The following is a 25,751-nucleotide window of genomic DNA, read 5'->3' as shown; positions in this document are numbered from 1 at the left end:
AAAATTGACAGTTTACAGCACACTGGCTGTAAAAACTGACTGTTTTTACCAGATTCTGATGCCGGCTCCGTATGGCCGGCTCCGCAAAAAAACGCAGATGTGACATGGGTCTTACAGAATACGCTGGAAATTAAATTATTATGCAAAATGGCTGCTTCCAGTTCTGGCTGTGGTGTTTTGGAGAATTATGATTGGCTTTTGGTCAAAGGCCTTGATTCACGTAACGTTGGTAAAACTACTGTAGTGCAAGACAATATTACCACCAGTCCTAACGCCAGCAGACTACTGCACATTGCACAGGATGTGCACGGGTAATACGCGAGCACTGCTATGGTAACATGCATTACGTTACTTGCATAACATGCATCGCCATAGCAACACTTGCATTATCCAGGTACCACGAGTTGCACTAATTGCGCAATGCATAGTGCTCTGCTGGTGTTAATTCTGCTAATATTGACATGCACTTGGTGCACATGGCACTTTTGCTGGTGCTATTTGAGTTAAGGCCACAGAGAGCTAGAATTTCAATACAGAGAACCAGGGTGACGTGGCTTAGCACCCAAGGATAAGCACCCATCTCTACGGGTAAGGTGTGCTACCCCAGAAAAACTTTTGTACTGGAAAAAATGGAATTACCGTAATAAAAAAAAATGGTACACAGTGTATAAAGTTTTTCATTTTACCTCAGGGTTTATACTGGCTTTAACAGATGATGTCACAGTGTAGTCTTTCTTTGTATAAACAGCTTTGGTTCTTGGTGGTTTATCAATCCTTTTAAATCCATACTTATTCTTTTCATGGTCAAACTCCTGAAAAAGATAAGTAAAACAATGTAGGAAAAGAAATGGATTGTGTATGAACTGTCGTTGTATCCTCATGTGATAATACACATTTCCCTCCTGTATATGCTGATCACATGCATTTGACTAATCCTCAAAATCAGCATATGCATGTAAGGGGAGTTTGTTTCCTCTGTTCACTCCCACTCCCACCCTCTTCTGATGCTCCACCTCCGGGATGGGATTGGTTGGTAAGCGGAGGAAACGCCCGGAAGGGTATGATTAACTTGATCCTAAAGGATTTTCAAAGTGCACAGGAAAAATGATTTTTAAAATCACAAAAATTACAGTTTAAAACCCATTTTTTATTGCATATTTTTCAAAAACTAAGGTAAAAGGTATTTTTGAGCAATTTTCTCTGTGCCTTATTCCCACTATTACAGCTTAACAAACGTAATGTTGGTGATGGTTGCGTGTATGAGGGCTTTGCTATTAACCTCTAAAGTTGCCACAAAATTATGTAAAGAACTTTACACGAAATTACGGTTCCTGATTATGTTAACAAAATTAATTACGATTTTACCCGAAATTTTGCATTACAATTTTGCATCGTAATTGCAAATTACAATGCAAAATTACCATTATGCGAAATTTGTGCTCATCGGTAATAGTAACGTGCAATTTATACAACAATGCAAAAACACAACCAAAAAGAAATCAAACCTACAACTCTGAAATTTGATTTAAATAAAACGTGAACTGAAAATGAAATGTCAACATAACCATACACAAGTCATACTTACGTTCCATGTAGTCTACTCCTCAATCTCTTTCTACACTCCTGCTTCCTGTTTGTCCACTGTGATCAGTGGAATTCTCCATCCTCCATTTTGAAAATTACCATTACCCCATAACAGCTTTTTGGTCAGCACATTGTTAAACTGTAACATTGCCCACTGGAGCCATAGGGAAACATGGACATTACCTGGCACCAGGGCCGGATTTACCATAAGGCACTGTAGGCACGTGCCTACAGGCGCCTGATGATAGAGGGGCGGCTCACTCCACTTCTCTAGTGCCTCCCTCCTTCCCTATGCTAAGTCCCGAGTGGAGGGTAAATGAGAATTTAGTCATATGGCTCTTGCCATTCCATTGAAAAGATTCCCCTTCAGTCGGGGGACCACTAGCTACTTAATACTGTGGGTTCCTCTGACTTCCTAATGCTAAGGTTCACCTGTAGCTACCTATGATGTGCAAGGGAAGTAAGGGAGAAGTGACAGCTGGGTGAGCCAGCACACTTGGTGGCACACGGTGCGGTTCAGAGGGGGTTTGTGGGTCCCTGGATGGCAGAGTTTAGGGTGCCAGGACATCTGTGCCTATAGGCTCCTGTGATGTAAATGCAGGCCTGCCTGGCACATCTGTTGTCCTCTCAGCTATAACTGACAGCAACTGATATATAACTGACAGCAACTGATACATTTTAGTTCTGACAAAATGTTGTCAGAACTGGAAGGGATCATTGTCAGAAGAAAATGGTGAGCTTCTGAGAGGAACTGATGGCAAGGTAACTATGTAATGTTCATTTGAAGTTACCTCATGTTCTTATTTTAAATAATTTTACTCAGTTCAGGCTCCCTTTAAACTCCACTTGAATCTCCGCCCCTCAACAGATGTCAGTGCACCAAAAAACTGCCTGCAAATGCTAGATAATCTTTAGCAGCAACAAGATGGAGGCTGCCATATTTATTTCTTTTCAAACAATACCAGTTGCCTGGCTATCCTGCTTATCTATTTGGCTGCAGTTGTGTCTGAATCACACCAGAAACAACCGTGCAGCTAATCCTGTCAGATCTGACTGACAATAATGGCAGAAACACCTGATCTGCTGCATGCTTGTTCAGGGTCTTGGCTAAAAGTAAGTAAAAGCAGTGTGTTAGTTGGATAGCCAAGCAACTGGTATTGTTTAAAAGGAAATACATATCCCTCTAGTTGCAGTTGTTCTTTAAACCAAGGACCTGCTTTGAGCACATTTAAAGCATACCTGACCTGAGGCAACGCTACCCACGGTAAGCACAGAGGTATGTTCGTGCTAGAACCACATATCTCTGTGTGTTGTTTGTTCCTTTCCTTGCCCCATCCCCCATCTCTGCTATCACTGTTTGAAAAATTTGAATTTCAGCTAAAATATTTGCAGACAGGAAGAGGCAGACTTGCAGCTATGTTACCTCCTATCACCCCTCCATTCCCTCCTCTTCCCATCCCATTAACTACCCTTCTCAAATTTTGCTGAAAGCAACATTTTTGAAGGAGTGATTACTGGGATCAGAGAAAATGAGGATAGGAACAGCCAATTCTCAGAGGTACGTGGATCCAACATGAACCTACCTGTGCACTCACCTTAGGTAGCTTTGCCTCAAGGCAGTTGAGCTTTAAATGTGCATTCTAACCTTTTAACAATTTCACCATTAAATCTACACCTGTAATTACAATCTTTTGCATTTCAATTACCTTATTTATGGGTGCAAAGCCAGGGATCAGGTAGAGGTGAATTTTATATTCCATATTTTTCATCCCAGCTATGCGGAAGTACAGGAGGACTTTGCCGTGTAGTGGGATGTACCGGGCCACAGCTCCAGGTAGTAAGTTCCAGCAGAAGACTCCGAGGGCAGAGAAGGACGGATTTTCTAGAACGACGTGGAAAGGAAGAATTTTCGCTGGTGTTTCTACCCTCACATCTCCATCTTTGAAATGAGCGCATTTAATCCAAGATGTGTCTCCGCCCAGTTCTATAAAGCAATTTACACAAATACGTACGTTATACACATATTTTTACACTCCTAATTTAAATATATATTTTTGCACTGGGAGAAGAGAAGTCAAATGATAAAACAGATCATCATTAAGGAAAGTCAATATATAAACAGTAAGTAATATCTTATCACTAAATTACATAGCGACAAAGCAATATTATACACATATCATACCAACCATCTCCCAATACAGCTGCTGAATAGAAACCCACCTACACTCTCTGAGAAAAAGTTCTGAAGATAGAGTATCTTCAGATGCACAGAATATAATCTCTACCAGCCCCTCCCCCTCCGCACCTCCCCCCGCCCACCACCACCTCTCCCAGAACAGTTCTATCTTCAGGTGCTCAGTACATAATCGCTAGCCCCACCACCACCACTACCCATCACTCAGTATATAAACTGTAACTGTAAGTGGCTGACTCAGTCCTGACTCAGACAGGAAGTGACTACAGTGTGACCCTCACTGATAAGAAATTTCAACTATAAAACAATTTCCTAGCAGAAAATGGCTTCTAAGAGCAAAAAAGAGATAAAAAGGGGAATTTCTTAACAGTGAGGGTCACACTGAGTTAGGACTGAGTCAGCCACTTGCATACCTGATATTTAACTCTTTCAGGCAGAGAAAGAAAAAAAGGAACACAGCATAGCTATTTGTGTGCTAGGCACTGTACATACCTATGTCTATCTCATTATGTCACATGTCACTTCAGGTATCCTTTAAGAGATCTCAGCATTTAGCAATAAGTGTGTGCTCAGGCCTAGAGAAATAATTCACAAAAAATTTCAGCACAACTATATAGCCCACAAACAGCACCACAGATAATTATGTGAATGTATATCACAATATTTATTAGCATATAGCAAAAAAAGGGACACTATTCATGTTAAAAACATTTAAAATACGTCCACTCCAATGGATGATAAATAACCACCTGTATCATATATATTCCCTTTCCCTATTGCACTTTATGGCATAATACTATGAAACCCGCGTTCTACATCTGAGGTTAGCTCTATGTGAGAAGAGCAGTGCCGGGACAAGCTTCTCCAGCAACAGAGGCAGAGGTTCCAAAGTGCCCCCCCCCCCCAATAAGTAAAAAAGCTCAGTATTCCTACTATTCAGAGTCGTCGTCCCCATTACATTAGGGTGACTAGATGTCTCCTCAGTACCGTAGTAGAGTATTGAGGAGACAGCTAGTCACCTTATCTGCCGTGTGTAGCGCCGCTCCAGCCTCTGCTTCTGCCCAGCCCTGTCCTCAAGGAAACCTGGATTAAATTCCGTAGCATGAACAAGATTATGAAAGGATACAAGGCAGAGTTATGGAATGCATGTATACAGGAACAGACCTAGTGCAAAAGAGGAGAAGACTTCCTAATTAGATGCCCGGAGCAATTGCTCCATGTCTCCACCTGCTTCGCTCTACATTTACTCCGATTCACCTTGCTCTGGTTACGACAAATCCTTCCCAACATGTGGGCAGACAAGCTGCACTGTGAACAAGAGAGACAATTGCTGCTCCAGGTAACAACTTTCTTGGCACCAGACTTATTAAATCAGCAGGGCTTATACACACCATGCAATTTTCTCATCAGATTAATAGGAAATTTCCCATCAATCTATAATTTCTTGCATGTCTAATCTGCTTCCCGAAGAGAGCAAGGGATCGATTTTGACATGAGTACTGCACAAAATCAATCCCTTCCTCAATCATGAGCAGCTTGGACATGCTAGAAATTATCGAAAGATGTAAAATTTCCCATCCAACTGACAGAAAAAATGCATAGTGTGTACCAGACATAAGACAGATAGCAAGTGGAACTGCAGCCTCGACAGAACTCGGCGTACCCTAGCAGTAAGTCTTTAGGGCCTTTCTAATGGCTGGTATACACCATGCAATTTCCTGTCACATAGACAGGTAAATTGATAATTTCTAACAGGTCCGATCTGATTTCCGTTTTTTTCTGATCAGTTTTGTAAAGTTGATCAGAAAAATCCGTTATTCATCAGTCTTCTCAGGGAATATGTACAATCGCCGCCAGTTGCACTGAACTGTGCTAATGTTGCTGTGCGCTCACATTGCCATTGCGCTCCTGTAACTCATGGTGACTGGACATATTACCGGAGAAGAATGTAGAATAATGGCCGGAGAGGACGGCGAGGGAGCCTATGGAGTACATAGGGCTACAGGAAGCCCCGGGTAAGTATAAATTCATCTATTTATAAGGTCTCAGATTTTGAGACAACTGGAGCAAAGTTGACCAGAAGATACAGGAAGACCTGTGGTAAAATCTGACTAGTTGCTCTGGGCAACTACAACAGTATTCTTGCCAGCAGTATTGAGGACCGAACTAGCCCAGTCTGCCCAGTGCATGCCACACTTGGTGCAGACAATTGCCATCTTGTCCAGCACCCTCTCCTTGCTGCCAGCAAACATTTCTAGAACTGCATTCCCAGTGATGACCCAGCCCCATCATAACCTGCCTGAGTCTGTCTTTCTCTGCTCTTCACACAGCTGCCTGTCACGGTCCAGTAACTCCAAGAAGCTGAGAAGTGAGGATTAGCATCTCCATTCCCTGGTTATTCATCATCATGTCGCTGGCCAAAAGAACTTTCACTTCGGATGGGGCAGTGCTGGGCCGAAATTACGCATTAGCGTAATTACGCATCGTAATTCACTACAAATGCACCGTAAGCGTTACGTGTAAGGTTACGGTATTACGCGTAATTAATTACGCGTAGACCGTAGGGTTACGTTTTACGCGTAACAAATTACGCGTAAGACAGTAAACTCCCATTGAAATTACACAGTCTGCCGTAATCGCGTAATATTACGCTCCCGTCAGGGCCGGTCCTGGACTTTCTGCTGCCTGAGGCAAAGATCGTGAAGGCGCCCCCCCCCCCCCCCCGACCCACGCCCCTTAAAACAAGATTAAAGAAGACACAGCCCATGATTTCTACCTCCTTACCTTAGGCCCAAACCACTAGGGCTTCAGTCAGTCACTGCACTGGCAATATAACTAGGCCTAGGTTGTATGGTGCTGTTGTGAACTTATGAAGTCTGCAAAGTGGCTGACACCCTCCTGCATGTCCCAGACCCAACCCCCTTATAGCACACAGACAGTCAATCAATGAGTCAGTAAGACAAAGCGAAAATAAATAACAGCAACAGGATGATAAGGCCTGCATATACCAATACCACACTAGACACTACCAGTCTGCCACCTTCCTAAATACATACATACATACCAGTCAGTCTGCCACCTTCCTAAATACATACATACCAGTCAGTCTGCCACCTAAATACATACATACATACATGCCAGTCAGTCTGCCACCTAAATACATACATACCAGTCAGTCTGCCACCTACATACATACATACCAGTCAGTCTGCGACCTAAATACATACATACATACATACCAGTCAGTCTGCCACCTAAATACATACATACAAACATATATACCAGTCAGTCTGCCACCTAAATACATACATACATACCATACTTACATACCAGTCAGTCTGCCACCTAAATACATACATACCATACATACATACATACCAGTCAGTCTGCCACATACATACATACATACCAGTCAGTTTGCCACATACATACATACATACATACATACCAGTTAGTCTGCCACATACATACATACATACATACCAGTCAGTCTGCTACATACATACATACCAGTCAGTCTGCTACATACATACATACCAGTCAGTCTGCCACATACATACATACATACATACATACATACATACATACATACCAGTCAGTCTGCCACATACATACATACCAGTCAGTCTGCCAAATATATACATACATACCAGTCAGTCTGCCACATATATACATACATACATACCAGTCAGTCTGCCACATACATACATACATACATACATACATACCAGTCAGTCTGCCACATACATACATACCAGTCAGTCTGCTACATACATACATACCAGTCAGTCTGCTACATACATACATACATACATACATACCAGTCAGTCTGCCACATACATACATAAATACAAGTCAGTCTGCTACATACATACATACATACATACATACATACATACATACATACCAGTCAGTCTGCCACATACATACATACATACCAGTCAGTCTGCCACATACATACATACCAGTCAGTCTGCCACATACATACATACATACATACATACATACATACATACCAGTCAGTCTGCCACATACATACATACATACATACCAGTCAGTCTGCCACATACATACATACATACATACATACCAGTCAGTCTGCCACATACATACATACATACATACATACATACATACCAGTCAGTCTGCCACATACATACATACCAGTCAGTCTGCCACATACATACATACATACATACATACCAGTCAGTCTGCCACATACATACATACATACCAGTCAGTCTGCCACATACATACTTGTCAGTCTGCCACATACATACATACATACATACATACATACCAGTCAGTCTGCCACATACATACATACATACCAGTCAGTCTGCCACATACATACATACATACATACCAGTCAGTCTGCCACATACATACCAGTCCGTCTGCCACATACATACATACATACATACCAGTCAGTCTGCCACATACATACATACCAGCCAGTCTGCCACATAAATATATACATACATACCAGTCAGTCTGCCACATACATATATACATACATACCATTCAGTCTGCCACATACACATACATACCAGTCAGTCTGCCACATACATACATACATACCAGTCAGTCTGCCACATACATACATACATGTCAGTCTGCCACATACATACATACATACCAGTCAGTCTGCCACATACATACATACATACATACATACCAGTCAGTCTGCCACATACATACATACATACCAGTCAGTCTGCCACATACATACATACATACCAGTCAGTCTGCTACATACATACATACCAGTCAGTCTGCCACATACATACATACCAGTCAGTCTGCTACATACATACATACCAGTCAGTCTGCCACATACATACATACATACCAGTCAGTCTGCCACATACATACATACATACCAGTCAGTCTGCTACATACATACATACATACATACATACTTTATGACATGACAGAGAATACAAAAAAGGAATTTGACCCGACCGCAGAGAGCAGAGCCAGAGCCTGGGGCAGCAAAGTGACCCACTGAGGATGGCGGGGTCCGGCGGCGACGATGGCGGAGGGCAGGCGTCAGGCACGATCCAGCATCCATCTTACGCTGGCGGGCAGAGGGCAGCTGCAGGCGGCGAGCTTGCTCCTCCATCTCGCGCTGGAGGTCAATGCCGGGGGGCAACAGCGGGCTCATCATTGTCACGGTCACGGCGGCACTCAGTGACCGTGACTACTATCATGGCGAGCAGCGGGCGGCAGGCAGCGTGACTCCAGTCACTTCCGGTCCCGGATTACGCCTGCCGCCCACCATCAAGCAGGCAGAGGCAGCGTACAGTTGCAGTCTCAGAGGCCTAGTAGTCGGCAGCAGTGGCGTACCTAGGGTATTTGGCACCCGGTGCTGATTATCCACAGTCACCCCCCCCCTCTCTCCCCCGTAATTGGGGCTACGTTGCGCAAAAAATGTGTGTGGTCATAGACCAAAATGTGGGTGTGGTCACGGGTGGAGACAAGTTTACATGAACTTAGCAATGGTGGGACATTAGATTAGGACAGTGGTGGCGAAAAGTCACTTATCTATTGCAAAGTGCCTACAGCAATTTAAACTAAATACAAACATTTTAACTCATACATGAACATTATGGAAAATCCAAGTTGAAAATAAACTGAAGATAAATAGTTTCATCCATCCTACTCCTGAAAAATATATATTTTTTTTAGAACCCCCCAGTTATATTTTCTGTTTTAAAAAGCTAAAAAAAAGTAGGTTTAATGCTATTGTCTCATGATGATGATTCAGCTTTTCCCATAGTCTCACAGTTAGCAATCATGAGGGCCCCAACAAGACAAATTCAGCAATCTTGAGGCCCCCAACAAATTATGAGGCCCCCAACAAGACAAATTCAGCAATCTTGAGGCCCCCAGCAAGACAAATTCAGCAATCTTGAGGCCCCCAACAAATCACGAGGCCCCCAACAAGACAAATTCAGCAATCTTGAGGCCCCCAGCAAGACAAATTCAGCAATCATGAGGCCACCAACAAGACAAATCCAGTAACCATGAGTCCCCCAACAAGACAAATTCAGCAGTCATGAGGCACATAAATAGACAGCATTTCACATAAATGGGCAGAATGCCCCCTTAATATGGTAGACACACCTCTCACCTGGCTTCTGAATTCTCTGCTGGCTGCTGTACCTGGCTGGCAATACTATTTTTGTCTGGATTGGGGATGTGTGGGCTGAAAGGCCTGGCAGTGATGCTGTGGCCTGACTGGTGGTGATGCTGTGGCTGGGCTGGCTGGCGGTGATGCTGTGGCTGGGCTGGCTGGTTGAAGTAAATGCTGGCCTGACTGGTGGTGATGCTGTGGCCTTTTTGCCAGTGATTCTGGGCTGGTTGGCTGGTGGTTATGTTGGGCTGGCTGGCCAAGATAGTTTAGGTAGTGAGAGGTGCCCCCTAGTTTAGGTAGTGCCAGGAGCCCCCCAGTTTAGGTAGTGACAGGAGCCCCCCAGTTTAGGTAGTGACAGGAGCCCCCCAGTTTAGGTAGTGACAGGTGCCCCCAGGTTAGATAGTGACAGCGACCCCCCGGTTAGATAGTGACAGGGACCCCCAGGTTAGATAGTGACAGGGACCCCCAGGTTAGATAGTGACAGGGACCCCCAGGTTAGATAGTGACAGGGACCCCCAGGTTAGATAGTGACAGCGACCCCCAGGTTAGATAGTGACAGGGACCCCCAGGTTAGATAGTGACAGCGAACCCCAGGTTAGATAGTGACAGCGACCCCCAGGTTAGATAGTGACAGCGACCCCCAGGTTAGATAGTGACAGCGACCCCCAGGTTAGATAGTGACAGCGACCCCCAGGTTAGATAGTGACAGCGACCCCCAGGTTAGATAGTGACAGCGACCCCCCCAGGTTAGATAGTGACAGCGACCCCCCCAGGTTAGATAGTGACAGCGACCCCCCCAGGTTAGATAGTGACAGCGACCCCCCCAGGTTAGATAGTGACAGCGACCCCCCCAGGTTAGATAGTGACAGCGACCCCCCCCAGGTTAGATAGTGACAGCGACCCCACAGGTTAGATAGTGACAGCGACCCCACAGGTTAGATAGTGACAGCGACCCCCCCAGGTTAGATAGTGACAGCGACCCCCCCAGGTTTGATAGTGACAGCGACCCCCCCAGGTTAGATAGTGACAGCGACCCCCCCAGGTTAGATAGTGACAGCGACCCCCCCAGGTTAGATAGTGACAGCGACCCCACAGGTTAGATAGTGACAGCGACCCTCCCAGGTTAGATAGTGACCCCAACCCAGGTTAGATAGTGACAGCGACCCCCAGGTTAGATAGTGACAGCGACCCCCAGGTTAGATAGTGACAGCGACCCCCAGGTTAGATAGTGACAGCGACCCCCAGGTTAGATAGTGACAGCGACCCCCAGGTTAGATAGTGACAGCGACCCCCAGGTTAGATAGTGACAGCGACCCCCAGGTTAGATAGTGACAGCGACCCCCAGGTTAGATAGTGACAGGGACCCCCAGGTTAGATAGTGACAGGGACCCCCAGGTTAGATAGTGACAGCGACCCCCCCAGGTTAGATAGTGACAGCGACCCCCCCCAGGTTAGATAGTGACAGCGACCCCCCCAGGTTAGATAGTGACAGCGACCCCCCCAGGTTAGATAGTGACAGCGACCCCCCCAGGTTAGATAGTGACAGCAACCCCCCCAGGTTAGATAGTGACAGCAACCCCCCCAGGTTAGATAGTGACAGCAACCCCCCCAGGTTAGATAGTGACAGCGACCCCACAGGTTAGATAGTGACAGCGACCCCCCCAGGTTAGATAGTGACAGCGACCCCCCCAGGTTTGATAGTGACAGCGACCCTCCCAGGTTAGATAGTGACAGCGACCCCCCCAGGTTAGATAGTGACAGCGACCCCCCCAGGTTAGATAGTGACAGCGACCCTCCCAGGTTAGATAGTGACCCCAACCCAGGTTAGATAGTGACAGCGACCCCCAGGTTAGATAGTGACAGGGACCCCCAGGTTAGATAGTGACAGGGACCCCCAGGTTAGATAGTGACAGCGACCCCCCCAGGTTAGATAGTGACAGCGACCCCCCCAGGTTAGATAGTGACAGCGACCCCCCCAGGTTAGATAGTGACAGCGACCCCCCCCCAGGTTAGATAGTGACAGCAACCCCCCCAGGTTAGATAGTGCCCCCCCCAGGTTAGATAGCGACAGGTGCCCTTCACTCACCAGCAGCCCAGCTTCAGACCTCAGTATCAGCCGGCGACCAGTTAGAGCGGGCGCACCGATCTCGGTGAACACCACGCTGTATATGCGGAAGTGACGTCACTTCTGCATATCAGTGCGGTGTCCGCTAGGTCCTAGCGCCCGCATAGTGGTCGCCGGCTGGTCGGAGGTCTGAAGCTGGGCTGCTCCTGCCTGACAGCGGGGACGGCTGCGGGTGGGGGGTGAGCGGGGACGGCCGCGGGGGTGGGGGGGGGGGGTTTGGGGCGGAGCGGGGACGGCCGCGGGGGGGGGGGGGGGGCGGAGCAGGGACGGCGGCGGGGGGGGGGGGGGGTTGGAGCGGGGAGTAGCGGGCAGCGTGTGTAAAATCCCCAAACGTGCAGTGGCAACACACAGGGCAGCGGCAGCAACACAGGACTCCTACCATGAAGACACCCGGTGCGGGCCGCCCCTGCCGCTTGAGTCGGAGTCCGGCATGGTGGGTGGGCGGCAAGTCACGTGGCAGGGCTGGCGTCACTGTGCACCGGGTCACTCACGATTCGGTGTGCAGCCAGGGAGACCTCACTGCAGAGTCTGCAGCTCAGGCAAATTGAGGCTAGCAGGCGGGCCAGGCGGCGTTACCAGCACACTCCTCCAGTCCATTCCAGTCTCTCCAGAAAGGCGGCAAAAACCAGGCGCAGTCACTTCCTCTTTATGCCTGGTGCCGCCCCTCCACATTCTGCCGCCTGAGGAACCCGCCTCACCCCGCCTCATGGGCGGGCCGGCCCTGGCTCCCGTATAATATAAAAAAGCCGCCGACTTTAAGGGTTAATAGCAAAGCCCCCTTAAGTGCTAAGAGCCTCAAATTTGGAGAATATATTAAGGAGATCAGAAAGAATAAGAGGAAAAATTTTTTTTTTCAAAAAGACCTTATAGTTTTTGAGAAAATCGATGTTAAAGTTTCAAAGGAAAAATATATACATTTAAAAACCCGCCGACTTTAACGGTTAATAGCAAAGCCTGCTTAAAATTTAGGAACACCAAATTCACAGGGTATATTAAGGGGATCAGTGGGAATAAGAGGAAAAATTTTTTTTTCAAAAAGACCTTATAGTTTTTGAGAAAATCGATTTTTAAGTTTCAAGGGCGAAAATGTCTTTTAAATGCGGAAAATGTCAGTTTTTTTTGCACAGGTAACAATAGTGTTTTATTTTCATAGATTCCACTAGTGGGAAGAGATTTACTTACTTCGTTCTGAGTGTGGGAAATATAAAAAAAAAACGACGTGGGTCCCCCCTCCCAGACCTCTTTAACCCCTTGTCCCCCATGCAGACTGGGATAGCCAGAATGCGGAGCACCGGCCGCGTGGGGCTCCGCACCCTGACTATACCAGCCCGCATGGTCCATGGATTGGGGGGTCTCAGAAGGGGAGGGGCAGCCAAGCTTTCCCCTCCCCCTCCGAGCCCTTGTCCAATCCAAGGACAAGGGGCTCTTCTCCACCTCCGATGGGCGGTGGAGGTGGAGGCCGCGATTTCCTGGGGAGGGGTTCATGGTGGCATCTGGGAGTCCCCTTTAAAAAGGGGTCCCCCAGATGCCCACCCCCCTCCCAGGAGAAATGAGTATAGAGGTACTTGTAGTACCCCTTACCCATTTCCTTTAAGAGTTAAAAGTAAATAAACACACAAACACACAGAAAAAGTATTTTAATTGAACAAAAAACATAACCACGAAAAAAGTCCTTTAATATTCTTAATTAACCATTAATACTTACCTGTCCCTTTAAAAGCCAGTTCCCACGCAATATCCTCGGAAATATACTAATAAGTTACAATGTAACAAAGTTATTACAATGTAACAACTTTGTTACATTGTAACTACGCCGCACCCGACGTCACTCACCGCCGCCGCCGCGTCTGTGCTGCAGGACCCGACAGAGCTCTGAGCTATAGCTCAGAGCTCTCTAAGCATCTTTGTATTTGGGCTCCAAGGAGCCCCATTGGTCTTTAGCAGACCAATGGGGTTCCTTCTGATTTGAAGGAACCCCATTGGTCTGCTAAGGACCAATGGGGCTCCTTGGAGCCCAAATACAAAGATGCTTTCGAGAGCTCTGAGCTAATATAGCTCAGAGCTCTGTCGGGTGAAGGGACGCTAAGTCCCCGCCGGCTCCGCTGCCCTCCCCGCCTCTCCCACATGTCACCTATATACATGCTGGCACCCATGGGTGCCAGCATGTATATGAGTGACAGGTGTGGGCGGAGTGGACGGCGGGAGCCGGCGGGGACTAGCGTGTATGCGGCGGCCGGCGGGTGAGCGGCGAGTGACGTCGGGTGCGGTGGTGTTACAAAGTAACAAAGTTGTTACATTGTAATAACTTTGTTACATTGTAACTGATTAGTATATTTCCGAGGATATTGCGTGGGAACTGGCTTTTAAAGGGACAGGTAAGTATTAATGGTTAATTAAGAATATTAAAGGACTTTTTTCGTGGTTATGTTTTTTGTTCAATTAAAATACTTTTTCTATGTGTTTGTGTGTTTATTTACTTTTAACTCTTAAAGGAAATGGGTAAGGGGTACTACAAGTACCTCTATACTCATTTCTCCTGGGAGGGGGGTGGGCATCTGGGGGACCCCTTTTTAAAGGGGACTCCCAGATGCCACCATGAACCCCTCCCCAGGAAATCGCGGCCTCCACCTCCACCGCCCATCGGAGGTGGAGAAGAGCCCCTTGTCCTTGGATTGGACAAGGGCTCGGAGGGGGAGGGGAAAGCTTGGCTGCCCCTCCCCTTCCGAGACCCCCCAATCCATGGACCATGCGGGCTGGTATAGTCAGGGTGCGGAGCCCCACGCGGCCGGTGCTCCGCATTCTGGCTATCCCAGTCTGCATGGGGGACAAGGGGTTAAAGAGGTCTGGGAGGGGGGACCCACGTCGTTTTTTTTTTTATATTTCCCACACTCAGAACGAAGTAAGTAAAACTCTTCCCACTTGGGGGAATCTATGAAAATAAAACACTATTGTTACCTGTGCAAAAAAAACTGACATTTTCCGCATTTAGGGCCCTTTTCCACTAGAGCGATTGTGATTGCTGAATCGCAAAATCGCAAATCGCTAGTGATTTTTAAATCGCTAGGGTTGTTACTTTATCATAGAAAGCATGAGAAGTATTTTCCACTACAGTGATTCGATTTGGAAATCGCTAATCGCAAATCGCAATCGCTTGCTGGAGCGATTTTTACAATGATAATGCAATGCAAAAGAAAATCGCAAATCGCAATCGCATAACAGAATTAATGAAAAATCGCAATCGCAATCACTGGCGTTTGTGATTTGTGATTGCGATTGCTAGTGGAAAAGGGCCCTTAAAAGACATTTTCGCCCTTGAAACTTAAAAATCGATTTTCTCAAAAACTATAAGGTCTTTTTGAAAAAAAAAATTTTCCTCTTATTCCCACTGATCCCCTTAATATACCCTGTGAATTTGGTGTTCCTAAATTTTAAGCAGGCTTTGCTATTAACCGTTAAAGTCGGCGGGTTTTTAAATGTATATATTTTTCCTTTGAAACTTTAACATCGATTTTCTCAAAAACTATAAGGTCTTTTTGAAAAAAAATTTTTTCCTCTTATTCCTTCTGATCTCCTTAATATATTCTCCAAATTTGAGGCTCTTAGCACTTAAGGGGGCTTTGCTATTAACCCTTAAAGTCGGCGGCTACCTAACATTGATCCATGCGTCAACTTTTCCGCTTGGCAGCATGACCTTACGCATTAATTGCTAGTAGGATTTTACGTGTAAGCCTATAACGTAACAACCTGAATTACGGTATACTTACGCGTAATTGCGTAAGTGCTATGCGTAATTATAGACATGTACCGAAATTGTATGTCTATGCCGTAAGCGTAATTTCGTAATGCGTAATAGCGTAAAATTACGCGTAATGATCCGTAAGCGTAGCTTTCTCCATTACGACCAGCACTGGGATGGGGGAGGCAGCATTTAATTAGCGTGCTGCTAGCATAACGCAGGCGGGGCTCTGCTACTGAATGCAGCCAGTCTGCATCCATAACTCATGCTGCTCTACAGGGCACCTTTACCCGGAACCCCCTTCAGCTGTCATCTCTTTGATAAACAGCGCTGGCCACTTATGATGACACAGAGGGGGGCGGGTACAGGAAGTTTTTCGTGTGACAAAAATGTGAGGTGCTACAAGGTACAGGGAGGGACTCATGTAACTGCCAGGCGAGCAGCCGTTTCTTGCCCTGTTCCAGACTGGCATGTGAGGAGAGGAGTTCGGCAGCTGGGCATGTGAGGAGAGCGGAAAGGAGGCAGGCAGCCGGGCATGTGATAAAAGCAGAGAGTAGATGGGCAGCTGGCCATGTGAGGAAAGCGGGGAGGTGGAGGGCAGGCGTGCATGCAGAGAGGAATGCGCCCTCACGGCACTGCGCCCAGAGGCTGGTGCCTGTCCTGCCTCTGCTTCGTCCCGGCCCTGGAGAAGAGAACCTCTGATGAATTATCTTCAGTGCTATCATACCCTCTATATATTGATACAGATATTATATATGGTATAGGTGGTTATTTATCATCCATTGGAATGGACGTACTTTAAATCTTTTTAACATTAATAGTGTCCCTTTTTTGATATATGCTAATAAATATTGTGATATACATTCATATAATTATGTGTGGAGCTGTTTGTGGGCCATATAGTTGTACTGCTATTTTTTGTGAGTTAGTCCCTCCTTCATCCAGCTTCCAGCATAAATGTTACTTTCAGTTGCTCATTCGGGATATAATCTCTAGTCCCGTCAACAACCTACTTCTAATTCATTTTATGTTCAGCTGCTTTAGTTTATGCCACTGACGGCATTGATATAGATCCCTTCATCTTTGAGACTTACCTTTCAAGCACAGGTAATGAGGTAAGTACACAGCAGACACTGTATTTGGTTTAGGAGTCTTAATACTAAACAGAGGTCCCAAGACTTCTGGTCCTTTACTCTGTATATACTTTATGTAATCATTCCAATGTTCGACTTTGTATTCAATAACCGTTGGTTGCGTCACCTGGAATTTAATGCCTGTCTCTGTGCAACGGAAAAGTCCAGCAGATCGCAGCTCCAATCTGAATGGGGAAATTAGGAAAAATTGGAAATAACCCAGCCAAGGTCAATATGCAGGTGATTTCATGCAAACACACACAATTATTAAGTTAAAAATAGAAGCCCTGCATCACACTTTGACCCGGTAGTAGAGCAAAGCAGGTAGTTTGGGTGCGTAGCCTGATTGATTCATTGATTGACTGAATAATAAAGCCAACCTCAGGCTAACATCGAGGGTTAGGAAGCAGCAGTGCTGGAGTTTGGCTACTCTGTGAGATAGCACCGGCAGTGCATGTGCTTCGAGCTAGCCAAACTCCAAATAAAACCTCTGCCACTTAAATGAAGCCAGATGTGTATTTTTTATGAGAGGGGTGTCAGCTGAGCGGGGGTGATTTCACGAAACACCGCACAGTCTGGGGCAGAAATAGTGGCTCTGCCATATTGGCCCCAGCTGCGATAGCAATGCTCTGTTCCCGTTCTGCTGCCCCCAGAGCTGTGCTGCCGCTGTATACATTGTAGACCAGCAGATCATCAGAGTGGCGTGTGTGTAACAACTCTCTTCTCTACCTGCAGCCCTCCGATCCTCCTGCTCTGTATCTCTCTGTCTCCTCAGTCTTCCTGTATGTCACATGAGTTCACCAGACATACAGGAAGACCAGTTGCTCTACAGATGGGGAAGTGGGACAGCAGTGTAACAGTCAGTGACATAGCAATAGAGGGTGCAGAGTTTGCAGACGCACCAGGGTTTATGGGTAAGAGGGGTCAACCAGGTGCCCTCCTTCAACTGTTGTATAAGCTCTTCATTAGCGCTATGCTGATAATGATCACCTCTAAATATGCGTTAAATAGTGGTAATCATTAACAAATGGTTCCCCTCCCATTCTTTACACCCCTCTGACACTGTGGCTGTGCTTGGCAGGTTTTAGGGTTTATCTCCACTGGGAGCTGCAGCCTAATTCGCCCTGTTCTGCTGCATAGCTTCAGCCCAAATCACTAAGTTTTGCCATGAATGGCTATAGTGAACCGGCTCTGTGCCACAGAAATCAGATTCGCACTGCAATGTGATCTGTACATCACTCCATTGAAGAGATAGTCAGCATTTCCCAGCCCCGTTCGTATGTGGGGGAACGCTGCAGATTCGACCCGGATTTGGGCTCAGTGGAAATTGGTCCTTCGTGTTTCATAAAAAAATGTTATTTATAAAATATTTGACTTGAGGAGGTCCAGTATAACATTTTGCACTGGGCCTTTGCTGTGCTACTGGTAATAGTGTAACCCTCACTATTAGCTTATTTACACTGTCCCTGAGACAATCAAAGCTTCAATTTGCATCCATCCACATTTGTACTATAATACCGGGCAGCATGGTGGTGTAGTGGTGAGCGCTCTCACCTTGCAGCACTGGGTACCTGGTTTGCATCCCAGACAGGTCAACATATGTAAGGAGTTTGTGCGTTCTCCCTGTGTCTGTGTGGGGTTTCCTTCGGATACTCTGTTTTCCTCACATATCCCAAAAACAATACAAATAACTTAATTAGCTTCCCCCTAAATTGGCCCTGTACTGTGATACATACACTACACAATACATATATAGACATATGGCTCTGGTAGGGACTAGATTGTGAGCCCCTCTGATGGACAGTCAAGTGACAATATATACTGTACAGCGCTGCGGAAGATGACGGTGCTATATAAATAACAACTAATAATGAGTTTACTTGTTGGAATATATTCTCTAATGAATCTGATGTTTTAATTATTTATTTCCATGGATGTAGTGGAAAGAGAGCTCCCTTCCAGGAAGCACTAGGGGGATGGGAAACTTTTTTTTCCGTCAGAAAGACCACGGCCTCTGATTAGAAGCCGTCGGTTTTTCTGCTGGGGACTTAGATTGATGAATGGGAACCATGTTCCCATTCATTAATCTCCAGGCAAACGGGGGGCTGCACGGGCACGATCACGCGCGGGAGCGCGCAGAGGCGCGCAGCAGTACTGCAGCAGCTGTGTGCACGTGAAGATGACGTCCAGGCTGCATAAATGGTTAAAGTGGTCTGTAACTCTGTCATAGCATTCAAGTGATATTGTCTGTTTACAAATTACAAGTTCCTAAAGTGCAGTTTATCTGCTCTGAAAGCTGCAATTGCATTGTATTGCATAGCTGCTGTAGTTATATATTAAGATCTACCTAGTGATCATTTCTTAGCTGCCTCTCTATTACTACAGTATGTGAGGCAGCTCAGTTCCAGCACACTGCTAATGTTTACATTCCTTTGTGAAGTACAATTAGTTAACAAAAGATAAGCTATCACATCTTTGGATGCAGCTAGAAGCTGCCCACTAAAAAATAAAGCGTTGTGTGAAGCTGTTTGAAAGCTTTTCTGCTCCCATTTTTTGTTTTTGGTACAGTAACAGGTTTTATGGTGTAAATAATCTTTAAGAGCAAAGAAGAAATGCTGAGTTTCATATCACTTTAACAGCCATTTCAAGTTTGAAAAATGTTAGTACAAAGTCATGACTTGTATTTTAGCTTTAAAGGATACATGAACTGACATGTGACATGATGAGATAGACATGCGTGTGTACAGTGCCTGGCACACAAATAACTATGCTGTGTTCCTTTTTTCTTTTTCTGCCTGAAAGAGTTAAAGAGTTCAGGTATGTAAGTGGCTGACTCAGTCCTGACTCAGACAGGAAGTGACTACAGTGTCACCCTCACTGATAAGAAATTCTCCCTTTTATCTTGTTCTTGCTCTCAGAAGCCATTTTCTGCTAGGAAAGTGTTTTACAGTTGGAATTTCTTATCAGTGCAGGTCACACTGTAGTCACTTCCTGTCTGAGTCAGGACTGAGTCAGCCACTTACATACCTGATATTCAATTCTTTTAGACAGAGAAAGAAAAAAAAGTAACACAGCCTAGTTATTTGTGTGCTAGGCACTGTACATACACATGTCTATCTCATCACGTCACATGTCACTTTGGGTATCCTTTAATTATTTAAAGGAAACCTGAGATGTGGTGTGTCTGCTACCTCGGATTCTGTCTGGTCCTCTCTGTAGCGCCGATGTGAGGCCCAAGGGCCACTGTGCATACACAAACCTGGCTGTGCCGACCTTCTGATCACACATAGCCAGTAGTCTTCTGGGCAAACACAGTTACAGTCTTGGGGCTTGATTCACTAAACGGCCGTTTTCACACGCGTTTTTGCGTTTGCACGCAATCGTGAATTTTCGTGTTCAAATCCACAGCCGTTTCACACGAAAATTCGCGATTGCATGCTAAAATGCGCACAAACACGCTAGCGCGGCCGTGATATGAGTTATCACGGTTTAGTGAGCCGAGCCCTTTGTGTGAACTGCGCATGTGCAGAATGCGCCCAGCCATCTTGTGATCAGCAGGGAGTGTGTGGCCAAGACCAGGCATGCACAGTGGCCTGTGACTAGGCCATTTGAAGAATTTATCAGGCCAGACTGCAAGTAAACAAAAGAAAGAGAATCTGAGCGACCAGTTGGACTACAGGGGGTTAAAGGAAGCCCCTAGTAAGTATAAAACTTGAGGTGTTCTTCATCGCAGGTTTACTTTAAGTTTTTATGCTTTTAATTTGAATAAAAAAAGATATGAAAATGGCAAGCCATGAGAATACCATCCTCTATGGCCCACATCTGACCTTACTGAAAATGTATCACTGTTTTGTGCCTGTAACCATTACAGATGAGCCAGAGAGCAGCAGAGCGTGTTAACTCACCTGTGTCACCACCTCTCGCTGATTCGCTGCACGCTGCTCTCCATCTTTCTGGAACATCCCTTCTACCTTCACAACTGGAAGCTCCAATATAAAAACAGGAAGTGTCAGGAAGATGGATAGCAGTGTGTAGTGCATTGCCAAGTGGCAACATAGGTGAGTTAACATTCTCCAAAGTTCAACAATTAGAGCTTGCACCCTCACAGGTGTTCCTAAATTAGGATCCAAATGTCCTTCCCATGCAGTTTATCCTCAGGACCTCAAATCAATGAAGAAAGAAACTAAAAGAAAAAAAAATAGTTTGATACTGTATGATAATTATAAATATGCACCATGTGCTCAAAAATATTCAGATGTGTTGTTTATCCAAGGACCATCACCACCTCCAAACGGCAAGCCTCCATCTGCTCCCCCTCTTGCTATGCTGCCACAGACAGTTCAATGTGTGTTATATACCACCATTACTAGTAAGGTCTTCTACTTTGTCTTCGCTTCACACATTAAAAAAATGGCTTCTCACCCTCCCTTCTCCTCTGCTGTCCAGGTTATATGACAGCAGCAGCGCTTATGGATTTTCCCACACCTCATCAGGATCTGACGTGACCAATCCTTCTTCTTATCCTTTTCAGCTCAAGGTATTCTAATAAACTAAAGAGCTGTCCATAGTGTACAATCTTTTTTTATTAAAAAATAAATAAAATGTTAAAATGTAACATAAAAAGCATGTCAGAGAGCAGACCTCCAGCATGCCAACCATGCCACTGCCAACCACTTACATCCCATAGCTCCGTCCAACGCATTTCATACGGATGTATTCATCAGTTAAAGGGACTCTGAGCAGTAACTACAATCAAAATCTGACCTTACCTGGGGCTTTCTCCAGCCCACCGTATGTCGGGAGGTCCCTCGTCGTCCTTCTGGCTCTTCTCCCAGGCCCTGCTCAGAAATGGCTCCCGGCGTCACTGGTCTCAGTTTAATCGCGCATACCCCGTCCTGTCACGCCAGCCGCCGTGATGACGCGAGGCGGCGGGCGTGGTGATGACTGACGTCATCTTTGATGAAGAAGGAGCCTGACACTCAGGCCCAGTGTTGCCGGGAGCCATTTCTGAGTAGGGCCTGGGAGAAGAGCCAGAAGGACGCCGAGGGACCTCCCGACCTACGGTGGGCTGGAGAAAGCCCCAGGTAAGTTCAGATTTTGATCATAGTTACTGCTCGGAGTCCCTTAACCAGCCGGGCGGTATGGACGAGCTCAGCTCGTCCATCACCGCCGGAGGCTGCCGCTCAGGCCCTGCTGGGCCGATTTTCATCAAATAAAGAGCAGAACACGCAGCCGGCACTTTGCCAGCCGGCGTGTGCTGCCTGATCGCTGCCGCTCTGCGGCGATCCGCCGCGAGCAGCGGCGAAAGAGGGTCCCCCCAGCCGCCTGAGCCCAGCGTAGCCGGAACAAAAAGTTCTGGCCAGCGCTAAGGGCTGGATCGGAGGCGGCTGACGTCAGGACGTCGCCTGACGTCCATGACGTCACTCCGCTCGTCGCTATGGCGACGATGTAAGCAAAACAAGGAAGGCCGCTCATTGCGGCCTTCCTTGTTTATTTTGGGCGCCGGAGGCGATCGGAAGAACGCCTCCGGAGCGCCCTCTAGTGGGCTTTCATGCAGCCAACTTTCAGTTGGCTGCATGAAATAGTTTTTTTTAATTTAAAAAAAACCCTCCCGCAGCCGCCCTGGCGATCTTAATAGAACGCCAGGGTGGTTAAACACTCTTTGCTGTGGCTCACTTCCACCAATGCTGTGGTTGAGTTTTGCCATAGGTGAAACTACATTTTGTACTCTCTGGCTTATCAGTGGTAACCATTACACAAAGTGGGATTACTATACTAAGTATTATAGAATAAAATATAACGTGACACATAACTTAACAACACGTAAAAATAAACAGCATCCCCACATGATACACTGCTGCTTTTACCTGAACATGTTTCCAGTCATATATGGAACCACCAGGACGTCGGCAGGATCATAGTTCTTAAAAAAATGTAAAGGTGTCAGAATATGATACAAACCAAAGACCGGATGTGTGAATTCCAAACATATGTATTAGTTCAATATAAAAGTTATACACCTATTTATTTTAAATTCAATCATAGGTAAAATGATTGTGAAGGGAAAAGGTGCCCCAGATGGGTAATTACATCAGTAGAGGGAGGCCTCTGGATATTCTATCAGCATCCCTGACCTCGCTCGTCTCCACTCATCCAGCACTGGGATCCCCTGGAGCCTCTTCAACAAGCCCTTCTCGAAGAGTGTGCTTGGTCAAGCTTCCATCTGAGCCCTGCTGCACTGTGCAGTAGCATGGAGCCAACGGGCTTGTCTTATTTTTTTGCTAAGCCAAGTCCTAGGCCTGCGCAGTGTGGCCACGCTCATTCATGGACAGGAGCATGAGCTGGATTGGTGCAGGATCGGTGGTCGTGGGTAGGATGTGGGAGGAGGATCCAGAGACTTCCTTCTACAAAGGTAAGTTTCTAACTTTTGCTTTTTTAAAACATACATGTTTATTTTAAATGGTCTCCTCAATTGGGGTATTAGACTAAAAAAAGTGTTTGAAGTAATATGGAACTCACATATTAAATTTGTCATGTAGTACCTGGGTAGAAGCTTGAAAAAAGGATATATAACCAAGAGAGATAGTACTCCGAAAACCAAAAAGTGGTCCTTATAATTTTAATGTACAAAAATACCAAAAAGTTCACAGAAAGTCTTCAATAGTGATAAATACATCCATTCAGTAATAATAGGTGAATGAGGACCACAAAAGCTTAAGAATAAGGAAAAATTGTATATTTCTTTAGGCAAAAAAGCTGGCTTGTTTTGGGTTGTGAAAGCCTTAATAATACAAAATAAATCTCAGTATTATTGTAAATGAGTATACAAGTAATCGGGATATCTGACACATCTCAACAAAACCAGGCCAGGATAGACCACCCTCAGGGGACTGGCTATAGGATCAGCACAAGGACCATGTTAATCCTCAGTCGGGTCATGTGGTCCTTGCACTGATCCTATAGAAAGTCCCCTGAGAAACTGGGCAAGTTCAGTAGCTTAATTATTTAACTAGCTACTAGAGGCTTTATCAGTCTAAATGAGTTTTCATTTACATGTTTCCTCAAAATGAAACACCCATTACTACCTGCCAACTTTTACAGCTTTATGGAACATGTCAGAGTAAGTCATTGTAAAATTTTATTAGGCCTTGACCTTCTCTCCTGCAATTAGGTCAGAACTTCTAGTAGTTTGACTTCAGCTTGTTCTGTCTCTTTGAGTCGCAGAATAAGAGCAGGATGAAGAATTCAACTAAGGCAAAAAATACAGTTATAAAAGCTGGACAAAACAGAAATAAGTGTTACCTTCCCGCAGAGGTCACAGTCCTTCTCATCTGAGTTCGAAGAAAAAGGTCTGTCCAATGTTCTTGGCCCAAGCGGGAGACCTTCATCGACTAGCACTACAACAGAACAATGTTTCACAGCTCAGTATGGGCTGTATTTTGCGTTGGTGAATGCATTCTTTGCTACTTCTCTACATATTATGCAGTAGCTTATGCAACTTTGTAGTGGTAGATAATGGACAGCCACCAAAGCAAACAATAAAGAAAAGGGGGTGTAATATATCAGGTGTCCCTTCTCCAGAGAAGACCGAGACAAGTAGTTAGTGGCAGCAGGTGCAGAGATGCTATGGCCTACCTCCTGATGACCTGGGCAAGAAGGGACTCAAAGACTAGGAATGGTCAAGCCTAGGAGAACTCATGGAGAAGCATGTGATCAGTTTGATCAGCTGAGGCTTAAAAATCTATCAGCTGATCAGACTGATCACATGCTTCTCCATGAATTCTCCTAGGCTGGGCCATCCCTATCAAAGACTTCATCCTGGAAGTTTTAAAGACAACTTTAAAAGTATGTTGCATTTTAGTGTGGGGTAGGGGGGGAGCCAGGAGTATAAAAATCCAGCCATCTGCTTCAAAGCCAAAGTCTTATGTTCCAACACTTTACTTTATCTCTGGATGATCAAGTCCCCTTTGTTCTGTGTACATCACCATTTGTTTTATGCGCACACATTGCTGATGACTGTACCATGTACATCTTGTTGGGGAAATAACATACATATAAATATGCCCCCGGTGAGTTGGGTGCAGGGCGAGTCTAATGATGGCTCTCTCTGCTGCTTCTAAACTCCCCGGTGGCATTAAATACTATTCCCCCTCCAAGTCATAGCAACTCAGAACTCAGAAGGAGAAGTAATTTACCGAGAATTACCCTTGCTACGGACTATAGCATTGTAGCTATATAACTCAGGCGCTACCTATAGCGGGGCTCGTAATGGGTCAATTTCAGCTACACAATATTTTGTGTAATTTTTCAAATGCGTAATTGCCATTACATTATGTACAGCATACTACGTTTGTGAATTTTAATTACGCCTGTAATTACGCAATTACGCATAATTTACATTCAGTTTAAATAAAAAATTATATCAATTCACCAGTATACTGTGGATGCGTGGCTATTATTTAAATATTCAATGCAAAAAATGCATTCGCATGCATAAAACCGGTCACATTCACAATTACGTGTTAATTGCGCTAACATGCATAATTACGGTTACCAGTTACGCTTACTCCTGGAAAAATCGAAAAAATGGAAGATCAAAAAAATCCAGTGAGCGGATCCGGTCTCCGCTTTATCGGACCCGGATGGCTCTGTCTGTGGCCCGGTTCACATTAAAAATGTAAAGTGAAAACGGATCTGGTCAATGATTGATCGGATCCATTTTCACTCAATTTCGCCAGCAACTGCATACCTAATCTTTTGTAGCAGCCGGCGGTAGAGGCTTCCTCTTCTTATGCTGTGTTGTAAATTGGATTTCATCGGAATTCTGATTTCTGATGTCT

The 25,751-nt window shown here is 45.5% G+C and overlaps 1 protein-coding gene across 1 annotated transcript in view; it reads right to left on the bottom strand.

Annotated features, from left to right (window-relative positions):
* LOC137525472 (NACHT, LRR and PYD domains-containing protein 1a allele 5-like) overlaps window positions 1–25,751 on the bottom strand; it is a 52,909-nt gene that overhangs the window by 6,994 nt on the left and 20,164 nt on the right. The window contains exons 4-8 of the mRNA XM_068246572.1: window positions 24,214–24,308; window positions 22,779–22,834; window positions 16,873–17,096; window positions 3,291–3,568; window positions 687–812 (exon numbers count right to left, since the gene is read on the bottom strand). Of these exons, the coding sequence (XP_068102673.1) occupies window positions 687–812; window positions 3,291–3,568; window positions 16,873–17,096; window positions 22,779–22,834; window positions 24,214–24,308 (779 nt within the window). The remainder of the gene's footprint in view (window positions 1–686; window positions 813–3,290; window positions 3,569–16,872; window positions 17,097–22,778; window positions 22,835–24,213; window positions 24,309–25,751) is intronic.

The sequence above is a fragment of the Hyperolius riggenbachi genome, chromosome 7, assembly GCF_040937935.1.
Source record: "Hyperolius riggenbachi isolate aHypRig1 chromosome 7, aHypRig1.pri, whole genome shotgun sequence".
Lineage (NCBI taxonomy): Eukaryota > Metazoa > Chordata > Amphibia > Anura > Hyperoliidae > Hyperolius > Hyperolius riggenbachi.
Note: the sequence above shows the minus strand (reverse complement) of the source record. Positions and strands in the feature narration are given on the sequence as shown.